Here is a 16,447-nt window from a genome sequence, read left to right as displayed (position 1 = left end):
TTCTTGATACTCACTATGAAGCATAGCTATGCAAAAAAGGTGCCAAACTGCATGCAGCAAACTTCAGCCCCCATAGTTAACCCTCCACCCCTAACTCACAACTCTGCAGCCAGCTCCCATCAGCAGCAATTTAAACATGCCCAGCCCATGTGGCACAGGACAGCCCATGCTCAGGCTATCAAGAGCTCTCAGCCTGCAAGGCAGGGTGGCCACAGGAAAACCTCTGGTCCCTGCCAGTTCCTGGGCTGTGCCTCCAAACCATTGCAAGCAGTAGCAGCTGTCCCAGGGCAAGCAGCACCAGGAGCCACGCTCACAGTTTAGCGCCATGGGTGACCCAGCTGCAGTGCTCATGGAATATTCCCTGGCCTCAAGGAGGGCCTGTACACACACAGCTGCAGTTTGCTATAAGGAAAAAAAACTAAAATCAACCCTTAGATGATAAAATCAGGGGCAAAAGATGACCTTCTAATCAAATGAACTTCTAATCTCTTTTGGTTCCTCTTTCAACTCAACATGCCAATGAAATTCAGTTGCAAAAAGCCTCTTGCATTCATAATAAATGGAATAGAAAAAGATTACATTCCATATATTGTAATAAGCAACAAATTTATGCAAATGACAAGCAGTAGGAAGCGAGACAATAAAAGCATTGTGGTGTACTGAGCACAGTCAAACACACAGAAATGATGTAAAGAAAAACATGAATAGCTGAAAGCAAGTTTCTTCAATCCTCCAAAATTTTTGTTTTTGGACTAAATGTATCTTCAAGACATTAACAGTTCTTTGGAGTTTCTGCTGAATTTGAGTTTAAGTTAAAAATATAAAAGCTACCTGAGCCCGGGCTTTAAATTATCTTATTTTCCACTCAAAAATCAAAACAGTTGCTAATTTTCTGAATATGAATTGGAAATTCAGTTTCAATTTCCAAGTTTAGAGCTATGAGACACATTAAAAATAACAAAGAGATACAGCAGTGTTAGCTGTCAAAAAACCCCCAAACAATAACAAGTGACAGCCTCAAGTTGTGGACTAAAGCATTTCGCAATCATTACAGAAATTAGATTAATTTAGACTTCAAAATTATAACTGGCTCCACAAACCCTTTCATTTGATTGGAATTTGAATGTGATAGAATAGAAAAAAACCACCATTACTTCAATGATAAATTCTTATCAACTCTGTCTCTAGATCTTTAACATGATTCAATCTTTTCTCCTACTTCAAAACAGCTATAAGAAATTTGGTCATTTGGGCTCTCCCACCTAGTCATATTCCAAATGAAACAAAGTCCAGAGATGCAGACAGCTCTTCAAAATTACATGTGAAACTGACAAATATAAACTTCCCTGAAATATGCCTACTTTACATCAAATAAAAAAATTCCCTACCATTTTCTCTTTCCAGTTCTCCAATGCTAACTAGAGAAGGCTTCCCTTATCCACCTTTATCTATGAAATCCTAAAAAAATAAAAATCCATAAATACAAAAATATTGACCTTGTTAATTAATTCTGGTCTGGATCCTCACACTTTGTTAGATTAATTGTTCAGACCTGGTGTTTTATTTGTTGGTCTGTTACATGGGGTGGGATGAGGTGCATACTCTTTAGAGAGACTTGACTCTTCACTAGAAAACCTGCCAGCAACACCATAAAAGCACTAACTACTGATGGTACAATCCATGTACACACTCTTAGGCACATGTGTGTGTGCACGAAGGGGATGGCTGAAAATGGAAAACACTTGCCATAACAGTAGAACAGAAGCTGAGATCTATTTTAACATTATTAGGTGTAATTTTGAAAGCAATCAATCCTTATGGGTACGCATGAAGAAACCACCAATCAATTGAGGAAAATATTTGTTACCATTCAGCATCTCAGGAATAAGACCTATCCAACAAGAACTGATTGAAATGGTCCACTCCAAAACTTATTAATCAACTATTTAATGTGACAGTGATGTAATTTGGTAGACATCCCTCAAAATACAATTGCGACTCTAAAATATAGAACATCATCTCCCCTCCTTCAGATGAGAATGTCCTAACATTGTAACACTGAAGTTATAAAGAGTGAGAACTTACCCATACTGGTGTGTACATCTGAGGATGAGGAAACCCAAACTGACACTCAGAATTTCGAGTTTGATGTGCTGGGGCTACTGGTAAGCATTTCTAGACTGAATTCATTTTATTCATCTTCACTCTGTCTTACACAACATAAAGGAACTGCCATTCACAAAGTAAGAAATTTGTCAGAAAAGCCACAAGTGAATGGAGCTGTTAATTTTGCTTTTCACATAGAAGTTCTCAAGGGCATGCTTTTTTGGTGATTAAAAATTAAAAATGAAGCTGAATAGGGAGTCAACATGCAGGTGCTCAGATACAGCCAAAATGATGATTCATTCAGTTTGTGTTCAAGGCCACACACACATATCTCCCTGATGCATATCATCTTAGTTAATAGAAAAATGTAAAAGTCAGCTACAATTGAAGCTAGATAAAGTGAGCACAAATTTACACAAAAGGGAAGAGATGCTTTTTGCTATAATATAAAGAAACTACTGCTGATCATACCAGACACTTTAATAAACAGTGACACTGGACACATGCATATTGTTTAGGTTTATCAGACTTCAGCTACTTATGCATGCAAGTCCAGTCTCATGCCTCCAACATGTCAGAAACATGGCTCATTTTCAGAGATAAACAAATAGGCTGTGTGGAACTCAATCACAGGTGTTGCAATAATATATCTCACTATCCAATGCTAGCACAGTTCTGTCCAACAAAATCTTTCAGAAGGCGGCTGCTCACTAAAAGAAAATAAAACCTCACACCCAGAGAATAAAAATCTCCAAACCTGGACCAGTCTCCCTGCAAAAGTCTATCAACATCCTTCTATCCACTGACTACAGAACTCACAGACCTACATGATCTTGGAGAGTTAGCTGAAGTTCAGACTAATTTTTCAGTAATTTCAGCTCCCAAAAAACAAGTCTAACCAAAGTTATTCACAGAGCATTGATAAGACTGGAGAAAAACCACTCCAAGTTAAAGACTAATCTAGGATCAATCTGCAGCCTTGGAAGTACCATGAATATGACCTTCCCTTCTGTGAGTAGCCATGGTGTGGAAATTCTTACATACGAACAAGGGAACCTCCTTGCAAAACAGAAAGAGTATAGAATAGTCCTTAGATTAAAATAAGGAGGAAAAAAAGCCACTATTTTATGAACATGGAAGACAAACTGTGGTCTGATTACATAGAGGAATTTAAACTGTGAATGCCCATCTGCAAGTAAGAACAATCAACATCCACATACAGCTTATCTATATAGAAGATTTTTTTCTTAAAAATATCTGTATCTCACATCTTAACCACTTAATTTAAAAAGATAAAAAATATCATCCATCTAAATAAGCATACTTTACTGGTGACTTCAGAAAGTTTGCAAATCATTATACAAGTTCTTGGTTTTACTTCTAAACACGCAAGAATCACAAGATTTGTAGAAGTAATTCAGACTGCTCATGTGCCGGCTCACTGCAAACATGCACAACACCTGACCTCCCAAAGAACTTGATTCTTTTTTTCTTTTAAGTTGTTGAAGGCACAGATCCTTTCAATAGTATTTTGTGAGCTATACTGAGTGCCTACTGTAAAGAATGTGCTCTGTGTATCTAGTAAGCAATGGTCAGTGCCTAACAGGGAAACAATCACTGAGCATGAGCATTAGAAATGTCTCATTTCATTGTTTGTTAAATAGTTTACTGTTTTCCCTCAGCTTAATCCTTTCTTGTGTACTCTTGTTTTGGCTTCATATTTGAACTGTATCTGCATTAGGCCACAGTTGCCTGTGAATGTATACAGCTATACAACTATTTCTATCAATTAATTCAATGCCTCAATAAATTGAAAATCAACTTCATTCTTTTTGTCTTCCAACAAAGCACGCTTTGAAGTTTGCAATTATTCCCAATAGTTCCCAGAGAAGTTTTCAGCAAAAAAGTCTTGGTATAGTCAGAAAGAATGACCTTATTTGATCACAAACTGAACACAGCAGCTGTGCTGCTGGCAGAAGATCTATAACAAGCACTCATGGCGCTTCCCTGCCTCCATCATAATCTGCTATGTACGGATCCAATTATTGCACAAAAAGCCTTTTTCTTATAGCACATTCTCCTTTTCACTTCTCTCTCACTCTGGATTGAAGAAAAAAAAAATCTTGTGGATGGAATGCTCACTGCTTTTCAAATATTTCGTGCAAAAATGCCATTTTACACCCACAGCTGCTGCTGCCTTCTCTTTCTCCCTTCTTTTACAAGACAAGGAAGGGAACAGGACAGAGAGAGAAAAAACTGGAATAATTTTTCAAGGTATCTAAATTAAAAGTTAATTGTATTGTATTTTTTATAATTAGTCTCATATGACAGATAACAGATTTTGATTTTGTCCTGATCATTTACAAGATAATTTAAAATTTTAATCTTGCAGGGAATGCACAGAGGCACGGAGGTGTCACAAACTCAGCTTAGTGAGGAATGGTCTCTCAGGTAAAGTTGTTCAGCACATGACTTTGTTTGCACTTTAGGAAAAAAAGGAAGGAATACAGTGACTTAGTTTGATGAAGAGTTGGAAAGTATGTTGCAATATTTTCCTTCTGAACAATACTGTTGTGTAACTTTTCTAAGCTTTTGCAGTTGAACATGCAAAACAAGTAAACAAATCCCTTGGGGGGGAAAAAAAGCCAAAAGCCTAGTGCCATATTGGAAACCTTGCATCCTAAACATCTGTTTCTTTATTCACTTTCCAGCTACGCTTTGACAAGCAACTAAGAAAAAGGGCCTGTCAGCCCCTTTCCCCAGCTACTTTTTGTACCTGGAAATGGTATAAAACCCAGTTATGCTGCGAAGGCAGACATGATGGAAAGCACTTAGGATACTTTTTAAACAAACAAGAAATGAAAAACTCTTCACAGGACTCATTCTATCACATGAGCCATCAGTAATCCCCATTTCTGCCTTCAGAGCAAAGAGTAATTTATAAGTAATTAAAGTACTTATAAAGACAGGAATAATTACATAACATATTTGAAGATAAAGGAGCTCTTCTTAGCTACAAATGTGGAATGGACAGACAGGCACAGAGCCTGTATTACTTGCTATATAAAGTTTAGAAATAAACAGCCTTTAATTGAACAGGTCTGTCTTTTGAACAATCTTGTAAAATTCTCAGTGGTTCAAATGCACAGTGGAAGTGCACCCAAAAAAAGGATCAAAGTTATTCTTTCACTTACATTAGTAAACAACTGCTGAAGAATAGGAAGGTGTAGGGTGAGAAGGTCAAGAAGTTATGAGCAGTTACTAGATTTGCAATAAGATTTGTTTTCATACTCTTACTGCTTTCTTACTATAAACCATCCTGATTTTTTAAGGTAATACTCTTCACATGGAACCCCTACATACAGGGAAATCCATAACAAAATCTTGAAAACAATAGTTTTGATTTTTTTTCTTTGATAGGCAGATGCTTCTCTTCGAACAAGACAACGCATTCCTTCAGGGAAAAATATGCAAGAGTATCACTCTTGTAAGCACTCAGCTATTTAGCCTCTGTGCACTCTTATGTTTCTTAGATTTACCTCAAAGACAGTTATCTCTCTGTTTGGTCACAGCCTTTTTGGTCAAGGGCTTTTATGGATATATCTTAGAAGGGCCATTGAGAGTCACAGTATTACTGAGAACGATAACATTCAGAAGAACACTGAAGGAATATTCACACCAGCATAAACCAAATATACTGTGTCAAACCAAAATAATACACTTATCAGGTCAAGCCCAGAAGTGTAAAATTCTTTGGCCAATATGAATATAATTTGTTTAATTCTTTAGGAAGCCTGAGGAAAAAATTCTAAAGTCTAAATTATTATTTCCCTTATAAACACTATCATCTCCATCAAACTGCTGCGCTAAGGTACAAAAAACTAAGCTGAAGAAAGCACTTCAATAAACCCAGTCAGAGTTTTGGATCCCACTGAAGTCAGTGCTGGCTGGGAACTTCAACTTCTCTGGATTTCATTACACCTACCATTCAAAGCCTGTTAGTCATGGAACATAGTGCTGTTCTCAAAAGGAGCAGGTTGCCCCCCACCAGCTCTGTGTGCACACACCTGCTGGCACAGCCTGTGTGGCTCTGCCCGCCGCGGGCACTGAGCGCACACCGTGCCCGGATGGGACGCGGGCCTGCAGGGAAGCTGGGGGCTGAAGCTGCAGGAATACTTAATGCTTGCGTGTGCTCCTGTGTTTCTTGCTCTTCTGCAAATTGCCCTTATGATTTTGCTTAATTGTGCTTGCTGAAACATATTTTTTTCCCCAAGCTGAAATACATTTTTTAATCAGTAGGATTTAAATGAGCAGTTATGTAAGTTTCACAACATTTTAAAATCTTCTCCTCTGTTTAGTGGAGCTACAACAGATTTGGGGAAACATTCACTAAGAGCTATATTAGGTTTTACAAGGGAAGCTCAAAAGATTGAAACACACTGTTCTATGCCAGACAAAAATTTTACTAAGTCTAAACTTAGCTGTTTGTTTCTGAGACAGCTATAAATATCTCACAGCACTTATATAATAACTATCACATTCAACCAGCAGAAAGACTCAGGCTTGCTGATTCCACCTGTAAGAATAAAAATTATAACCCTAAATAGCACTAAAATAACATTATCACACAGTATTTTTACTGCAAAATGAAAATATGTCATGAATCTCTAGGAAAGAATAGTCCCATAATTATATAATGGCCAAAGAGTGATGGATTTCCAACATTGTCTTTGGAAAACAATCCTGAGCTACACACAGGTATCTGAAGACATCTGGGGAGGAAGGGAGTGGGAAGGAAGCAATAATCACACAAAATGCCCCCCTCTACTAAAGAAGATTTTGTACCAAATCAAAATCACTTCCCAAAAAACCCTTAGTACAAGGATATGGGGAGACACGATGAAACTACTTCATTGTTTGCAAGTGGTAAAGCCCAGATGCAGACAATCAGCATTTTCCCCTGTGAGACTGAACTAATTCTGTATCAACCTGTGACAGAGGAAATCTACACTCTGTCTCAAGAATGATTACACTTTTTTGTAGGGTTTTTTGTTGTTGTTTTTGTTTGTTCTGTTTAATAGGACTTCTTTCAGTGCTATTAAAAAAATAAAAGTAAAGGCATATAATCTGTCACATGAACATTATAGATTTTACTACATTGGTCCAGTTCCTCCTCAGTTTACTGTATGCAAAGTCTGCCTTTCCCAAATTAAAATGAAAAAACACTTTCCCTACTTCAAAAAAATACTAACATTGGGAAAAACATACAAGATGGGCAACATGTAGTCCCCTTTTGGAAAATACAAATAAAGTACAGGAGGCAGGGAAAGAACAGTCTTTATAAACAGAAGAATGAAACCAAACTCATTTTCCAAACATTTGAAAGTACTTACACACATGTGGCTTAAGACTCTTACAAGTGCCTTTGAAGTATTTGATCAAAGTATATAGGGAATAAAATGCATTGTGTGCACACATCTCTGAAATGCAGGATACAGGAACCTGAAGTGTACAATGTTAATATCTGGAAGAAACTGTAAGAAGTATTCAGAGAAGCAGAGTTGTATCTTTAAAATCCTACTTAAAGCACAAGGGTTTGCAGTCCTCACACTATTGTTACACTGTCACAGAGTCCTTAACTGAAGGGACTGTTAGGATTGATTTTTATACATCCATCTACAAGAGGAAAAAAATAATAGTTTACTAAAAGACAGCATTCTACAAAAACAAATCTGAAGACAGATACTTTTATCTACTTTTCATCCTCAACCAATACACCAATCACATATGATAACAATTGGCAGGACATCTTCAAGAGAAAAGTAATCCAAGGTCAGCTTGTGAAAGAAAGCTTTTACAGGATGACAGTGGTACTGAACCTCCTTTGGCTGCTGATAACATCATTGTTGTCAGCTCAGCACTGAAGCAACGATTCCAAACACGGCATTGGTACAATAAATTCCTTCATGCAGTGTAAGAGGGCAGAAAATGCCCAAAAGCATGGTAAGATTGCAGTATCCCAGCAGCCTCTTCTCAAGGACATTTGAAGTACATTTTACTGGTTCCACAATCACAAAGACAGGCAAAAAGCCCAAGTAATTCCCTCATGGCTCCAGGCCTTTTAAAACACCGGTCCATCTTTTGACTTTCCTTATCTCACACAAGGCATCTGTCTCAGCAACCCAGCAGCTCCACACAGCAGCCTTGGATGTCCTTTCAGTCAGCATCAGGCACAAGTAAAGAAACTACTGCCCATTTCTCAATTTTCTATGGCCCAGGAGTTCATGGTTCCTTCCCCCACACTGTTTTTGTCAGATAAAACTGTACTGCATGATAATACAGAGTTTTCCACAGCGTCTGAAACAGCTACTCAAACCCAGCAAGGAAGCTGCACTGTTTATATTGCATTTTGCATTCCTCTTCAGTCACACTTGTATTTAATAACAACAAGAACAAAAACCTACATTTGTAGCCAATATTTGTATTTTCCATTTGGCAGTTCTGATAATTTCTCTCACAGAGTAGGGCTAAAACTGACTTGGCAAGCAGGACTTATCAGCATTTCATTTGCTAAACCATTCCAGCTAGAAAGCCACCATATTGTTAACAGTTTTAAGAAGCAAGCTTCTACTTGTATTATGTGACAAACTCATAATGAACACAAAATCAAAACAAACAAGAAAATATAAAAGGGGCTGGGGGAACCCAAATAGATCAACATTTAAATGTTTGGTTTTTGCAATCCCTAAAATAGAAGTTTATCTAGTGCCAAGTACTTCAGAAAGACCATTTTATTTTTTAAACACTAAAATACTTCCCAAGCTCACAAAGCATCTTCCACACTACTGTAGCAGGAAGAAAATGAAGCACAGTCAAGAACTTCACCTACAGTTATGGTAATTTCCAAATGTGATAGTTTTTCAAAAATTGACTCCCAAAAGTAAAAACAGTCCTGTGCTCATCACTACCAGAAATACAAATTTTACAGGACTAAGTCAGTCTTAAATCATAATTTCTGTGAAAAACAACACAATTATACAGGTCAAAATTTCAGGGACAGCTGTACTCACAACAGACACAAATGAAATTTGCATAATTTGGGAGACGAAACAGCAGTAAAACCTGATTTTAATGCCAAAATATGTTTGCTTATATAATGACATATTTGGATAGCTTTGCTGTGCGCTGTATTTATTTGTAGATTTAATAATTTCCTGTTTATTAACAGAGTTGTAATAACATCATATTTCAATTCCAAATCCTTAAATCTTCTTTTTTTATTAATTAACCAAAGCTTGGTTCTGAAGACAGAAGGACTCTCCATTAGTTACAAGAGATTTCTGAGGGTTTATCAAGGAAAATATCTCTGAACAATATGGTGTAAGTAAAGTTTTCTACCATTAAAGATGTGATTACTTTACTGTTGATTCTCAGAGAATCACTCTTACTTTCTTTCAGAGCTTTCTCCCACTAGATCATGACACCTGCTCCTGAAAAAAATCTCATTTCCAAGCTAGAGTCCTCAGATCATCACCATTAATGATCACTGCCAAACGTAACATATCTAAGGAAAGTGTGCATTGGCTGACAAACAAGGGTATTGCATTCCTACTGCACCTGCTCACACAGAGGCCTGAACACTGTGGTATTGCAAACAAAATTAGAAAAAGATGGGGGCAGAGAAGAAAAGGAGATCTCTCATGTTATCTATTCTCAGTATCTTCCCGAAGACATGGTTATGAAGGACAAAATGGGATGGGAATGTGGACATGAAGCATCGCTCACCATTTCCTGAGACGCATACTTTGGATCCTCAGGATCAACTGACCAGTAGCAGTAGTCAAAGCTGAAGGCCACAGTTTTTTCTCTAGAGTCCCAACTGCTATCAAGTCTACTGTCAACCTGACAATGAAAGAAAAAACACAGAAAGACCAAGTCACTCTGAAGCTGAGCCCAAAAATACATTTTCCAACTTAATGGGAAGTTTATCTAGGATCCATCTTGTGGAAAAGGAATGGCATAGAGTTAAACCTCTTTATTCAATTAATTTTCTTTGGTGCTTAGAGTGAGGTGGATAAACCCATGACAAACCTGCTAGAGCATTTTTACTGAAGGGTTCATTTACTACAGCTAAGGTTCCCCAAGACACATACAATAGGCATAATTCAGCTAAATAAATTCTTCATAAATTCTGTGTATTAGCAGGAAAGCTTTATAAACCCTTTGATATTTCTCTGAAATTCTTCTGTTTCACAGAGAACCACATGAGAGAAATGAGGCCCCAAGTGATAAGAAGAAAACAATTTTACCACTGCATAGTTAAATATGCAGATCTCTTCCCCAGTTTCCCCCTTTGCTTTGTCACGGTTGCAAGCTAATGCTTCTGTCACTGGGACTGCACAATCCAAACTCAACCTTTATGAGCTGCTAACAATGACAGAGAAGCCTTTCTAGCACAGCAGTCAACAATTATTGAAATTAAAGGAATTGTATAAATCTTTCCATATAATTTTGCCCAAGTGATTGGTAATAAAACAGATAAGCTTATGAACACTCAAAGGAGGAGAGTAACGAGTCAAAACATGATACAAAATTAACACCATATACATGTAGTCTTGATCTAATTCATAACTTTGTTAGAACCTCAAGATCCACACTAACTTCAGCAGAAAAAAAGCATGCAGGCTCCAGAGCTCTCAAGGAAGATGATGGTTACACTCAGTTTATTCTTGTAGCTCTTGGTCTTTTACCAAGGCCTGAAGTGCAGCTTTACACAACTTGCTCTATTTCATGTAAATCAGTTGCACGCTGAGGGGAAATATGAAAGGAGGAGATACAGGGAAAGAAATTATCCAGATGTTAGTAACAGCAAGATATGCAAAAATTCCTAAACAATTTACCAACAGCTTTGAATGATGGCATGCAACAGCATTGCAGAGGCTTTGATAAATATAACATACAGACAAGATAGCTGCCTGTTATGTCCCTTCTCAATTTCTTCCCCCAAAACACACAAACTAACCCCAAACCAAAACAATCCTTCCCCACACTTTCGCTGCAATAATTCTAGGGCTGTGCCAGTTTAAATTTCTCCCTTAATATTTCTGTTAGAATGATCCAATAGGCAAGCAAACAGAGAAAATTATCAGGATATCAGGATTCTTGTATGGGAAAGAGGAGACAACAAAAAGCATACCTTTATATTTCTGACTTTTGCCACTTTGTCATCAACTTCTACAATCACTCTTCCTCCTTCTGCTCTCTCTCTGGAAACAGAACACATTTTAAAAATCCATTTAAAATACAAAGAAACAGAAAGGTGAATTTCAAATTTCTAAACTTCATAAACTTATGTTTACTTTAGTAAATTGCAAATCAGAGCTATGAAACAGAAACTTCAGATATACGTAGATGAGACGCTGTGACATAAAATAACATTTGCAGGTCTGCATTCAGGTATCCCAAAAGCAGGGGGCTAAAAAAAACCCCAATAAGTGGGGATTAAAGAGCTTTGAAGTGTTTTTCCTAAATACATTGTTGGGATTTTATTTCTATTTAAGAGTTGTTGCTTTTACAAAAAGGTAGAGTGGAGCACTGGCAGAGTGGCTGTGCTTGGTGGGGTAGGGATCCCTGCCACAGACTTGTGAGCCACAAGAGATGCCACATTTTTCCCCACTTAATCCCAAGTGTTTGTTGTAGTCCTCAAAAAGTACTCTTTAGGGGAAAAAAGTGCCAAACAAGCAATAAAACCAAAGAACTGTCATGAAATAAAAATGAACAGGACTGTTCCTCAAGTGCAAAGGACCATGCACTCATATAAACTGTCTAAATCTGTCACTGGAATCAGCTGTGACTGACTACTACAGAAAACTTCCACATCCAAATGGGTCACGTTAGAAAAGAATGAGAAAAGGATGTGGAAAAAGCAAAACAAAACTAACCAAACAAACAAACATCCCAAAACAAAAAAACCAAACCAACCAAACAAAACCCCCCCCCAAACCAAATTCATTTTATTTCTGGGCTGACAGCAGGATAGCTACCTGAAGATAAGGATGCTCTTATCTCTTACTTATCCCTCTCAATAATTATAATGGATTTTTTAATAAATAGTAGGATAGAACAGAGGAAGAAGAGGTCAATGTCCTATTTCTCAAACTTTAAGAAACTAAGAGCGAGACAAAGATGATTTATATTTCCTCTATATTTTTATATTTGTGGTACACTTTCTGATGAGGTTTTGTTGAAGCCTAATATCATTGTAAAGGTATAAGAAATTGGTTTAGAAATAAAAACAATTTTTTCCTTAGTGCACTTTTGTCAAATTTTATTAAAATCAAGATGAAGACACACTGTCATTTGGGGTTAGATGTATATACATCTCCTGATAATCACCTGGATCAGTATCATGAGGTCAGATGAAACAAGAATTAGAAAATTGAAGCCCAGCTGACAGCTGCTCACTCCTGGCCCCAGACTTTTAACAGATTCCCTTCTATGTGTGCAGAAGTATTTAGTCCCCCATCAATTACAATCTGCCTGCACTGTGGGCTCTGACTTCAGGTGGCCAAAAGCACATCATCCCCTGCCTTTGGGTCTCTCCACTTCTCAGTTTTTACCCCATGCTTTCTGATTCAAAACAAGATTCAAAACACTGCCTTAGGACACTTAAGGCTTCCATGAAGACAATCACTGTGGCATTTGAGCTTACCAAGCATAAAGAGGTTTTAAGCACATTTCTGAGCATAGCTGTTCCCATTTTGCAGACAGAAATAGTGCTTTACCCTGAAGTCTCTTGCTTCACAAGAGACTTTTGAGGTACCCTCCTTGAGACAGACTGAACTTGGTATTTCCTGTAGCACAAATGTACACATGACTCCTCACATAGACAATACAAGGACAGCTCCCAGAGATTTTGGTTAAGCTATGAGTGCTCAGCTGTTCAACACATCAGTCACCAGAGCCCCAGTCAGACCCCAAGAGAAAGGGAAACGCCTTATGTACAGCTGGGTACCAAATACTGCATTATGTAGAGCTGAGCACAGAACCAAGGTCTCATAAGGCTCCCTAAAGAACAAATGAACAAGGAACAGTGCCTAAGGATACAGGCAGGGATTACCTAAGCTAGAAACGGGCAACTGATGCATTTGGCATCCTGGACATGTGTAACTTTATAAATGTTTTGACAAGCAAATTCTTTCCACTGTAAGTTATTTAGGGGACTTGATATCCATGCACAAATCTCTGCCAGGTGAGCTAATGGACAAAGGTGGCATTTATCCTATACAGCAGATCTGATTTAAGAGGCAATGGGACATTTTAACAGAATTTCACAATTTCTTAAGAGCAGCAGCAGCAGACAGAGAAAACCAGAGTGATTGTTTAGAAGAGAGCTTGCTTTGGTTACATATACCCTTTCCTTCACTGCCCAAGCATGACATTGGCCCTATCCTGCTTCCCAATCCCATAAGCATCCCTAATTTTCAGTTCTTAATGCTCCATTCTTACCAGCCTAAATAGTTCACTGAGTTCCTATCCTTCTCCTCCTACACACACACATCATTCCCTACAGGTGTGCTCTATGTGTTCTCAGTGACATCATGTCCATCTTAGCCAGGGCAGTCTTCAACTGCTCTGCATGTCTTGTGTCCCTTCTCCTGCTGCATTGTAGCTAGTCATAGAGGCTGATGTCCCTGCTCCAAAGATTCATAATCCTGCTCTTCTTGTCAGTTCTTCCAGTGTCTAACCCAAGTTTACTTTTATACTCCACAAGTAAACCAGTGTTTCTTCCTGGACACGTGCTGAGGTCAGCAAACAGATTACTGAGAATAAATCAGAGAGAAGATCTTGTTCTCAGGTCCCATTTCTGGGCTTCAATTGCGACTTGTACAACACTGAGCTCAACTTATTGAAATAATGCTCAAACAATGTGTTATTTTTACTTTAGGGGATGATGCAAGCATTATTTGGTCAACACTGAAGAATTCCAGCTGAGAGAAAGCAGATCCCTTAAAATTTTTACCTGCTACACTATTACAAGTCTTCACTGAGCATAGTAAAGAGTTTTAATTATTTAGAACTTGGGCAGAAATGGGTGGATTGAGATGGGAATCACATCAGATTTCAAATTTTAAAATAAATTGGGGAATTCAAATAAAAGGTCCCCTTATGTAGCTTTTATATGTTTTAGAACAAAATTCCCCCATAGCCTTATCTCCTGCAGCAGCTGAACTGTTCTGGGTGAAGCTTAAAAATAATCTTAAGCAACCTTAAGTCTGAAACAGGCATTAATGAATAGAGCATTTGTGCTCAAAGGGGTGAAATCTGGAAAAGATTTTAATCATTTTAAATGCCAGGATACTCTAGTTGGAGAAGTAAGGCAACCTCAACAACAGTGGTTTCAACCCAAGCTGTAATAATTACATGAAACTCATTCCCCTCAGTCCACATGAGTTACACATAACCCTATGGAAAAGTGACTTTACTCTGTGAGTCCTTATAGACTGATGCTTTCACAGGCTACAGTCACCACTAAAGATTAAAGAAGAAATTCCAAACATAAAATCTTTGAGATACAAAAAAAAATGGATTTAAAAAAAATTATACTCATATTTACATATATACTTATATTAAAATAAACATAAACCAGTAAAATATAAATAACATAAAATGAAATTGCTGCCTTTCACCAGATAGTATCAAAGCTTCCACACTATGCAGCCATAAAGCATGATGCAGCAATCAAGTACCCTTGTTTGAGTCTCACAAAACAAGACAGCCACCAGAAAACAGGGACAGAACTAAAACCTCCCCTAGCTCTGCATATTTACAGCATCCAGACTTTTATCTTAACTCCAGACTGTTGCTAAAAGATGCAATTCCTCTTTGCTGCTCCAGCCTCCCACATGTGTTTCTACTTTCTAGCAATCACACACCCATGCAATGACTCAGATCAGCTGTGATCAGGAAAACAACCCTCATACCAAAATAAATAATCAATGTGTCACAGGCCTCTCAAGCCCTTCAGAGCACTGAACCCAGCAGTCACACAACCTGCTGAGCCAAAGCAAGAGACAGGGCAGGAACAGGTGGTGGTGGGAATGGAGACCCTTCCCCTCTGCTGCAGCTCACAGCCAGAGACCCAGGGGCACAAAGCAAGCAGCCTTGCCTGGGGTAGCTACCAACCCTACGGACTCTGCATTTGAGCTCTCTGTAAACACACATTTATATCATGCTCCATTTAGGTACAAAACAGAGAACTTGGGGAAACAAAGCCCAGGAGGAAAAACAGACTCATAGCTGTTCTAGATATTTTGACCTTAACTCCAAATTGCAAACAGTACAAAAGCTCTCTCAGCAAAACCTGTGTTTGTAGGTACAGTTTTACACACAAGTGCAACAGCTTGCATTTGAATGATAAAGCAACCCATCATCCTTAGGAATGGATGCTCTGCTCCACAGGTATGAAAACTGTACTTTTTGTACCAATAAAATCAACTTCAAACTACACTTCTCTAGTGACACATTTCACTTCTGCTGCTCAGAAGTCACTATGGCCCTAACATTTATTTTCCCCATCTTTTCCTCTCCCCCACTTCTTGAAAAATGCATGCTGTGTTTGGGAAATACCTCTCCTAAATTATTTTCCACTAAAACAAATTAGCTGTACCAAGATAAATCTGTAGAAACACCATTTAATGGTGCTTGACCCAGGAAAGACCTGCATCTTCTCAGTCATACAAAGCTTTACAGAATTGCAGACCCAGCAACAGAACATTGACATAAATACAGAATAGAGTGGCAGGGCTGTAATGGGGAGCTACAAGGGAGACCTGGCAGAAAAAAAGCTGCTACAACAGTCCAGAAAATACAGGCAGCCCAAAGGGAATCTCATATTGTTTGCTGTTGCTATGAAAAATCACTTTTGCCGACAGGATGTAAAGCTAATGCAACCCCCAGGGACAAAGACACTGCAAGAATGAGTGGTGGGAAAGAATGATGGAAGGATCAAGACCCTCTAGAGGGACACTTCCACAGCTTGCTGAATCTCAGTGAGATGAGTTCAGACACAGAAGTGCAAGGAGGTATGCAGAGCTGGAGGAAGCAGTGGGTGGAAAGAAAGAGGGAAGTTGGTTTTTTTATACATCCTAAAATTTGCCACACTTCTCCTCCGCCCTCTCAAATAACAGGCACTTGGAGAACAAAGGAAGCTGACTTTTTAAAAGTTGCCTGTTTGTTTTAGGAACATGTACATGTGATAAGGCAAAAATACTGTAGTCATTAGGAGTAGACATGTCATGCAACAAAACAGCTTCTACAATACAGACCAGCAAAGTACTCA

General features: G+C 38.2%; 1 protein-coding gene across 1 annotated transcript in view; it reads right to left on the bottom strand.

Moving 5' to 3' along the window:
- STARD9 (StAR related lipid transfer domain containing 9) overlaps window positions 1–16,447 on the bottom strand; it is a 92,356-nt gene that overhangs the window by 70,657 nt on the left and 5,252 nt on the right. Inside the window, exons 2-3 of the mRNA XM_058807665.1 lie at window positions 11,303–11,372; window positions 9,892–10,008 (exon numbers count right to left, since the gene is read on the bottom strand). Coding sequence (XP_058663648.1) covers window positions 9,892–10,008; window positions 11,303–11,372 — 187 coding nt within the window. The remainder of the gene's footprint in view (window positions 1–9,891; window positions 10,009–11,302; window positions 11,373–16,447) is intronic.

Source organism: Ammospiza caudacuta, chromosome 6 (assembly GCF_027887145.1).
Source record: "Ammospiza caudacuta isolate bAmmCau1 chromosome 6, bAmmCau1.pri, whole genome shotgun sequence".
Classification (NCBI taxonomy): Eukaryota; Metazoa; Chordata; class Aves; order Passeriformes; family Passerellidae; genus Ammospiza; species Ammospiza caudacuta.
The sequence above is the reverse complement of the archived record's forward strand: the minus strand, read 5'-3'. Positions and strand labels throughout refer to the sequence as shown.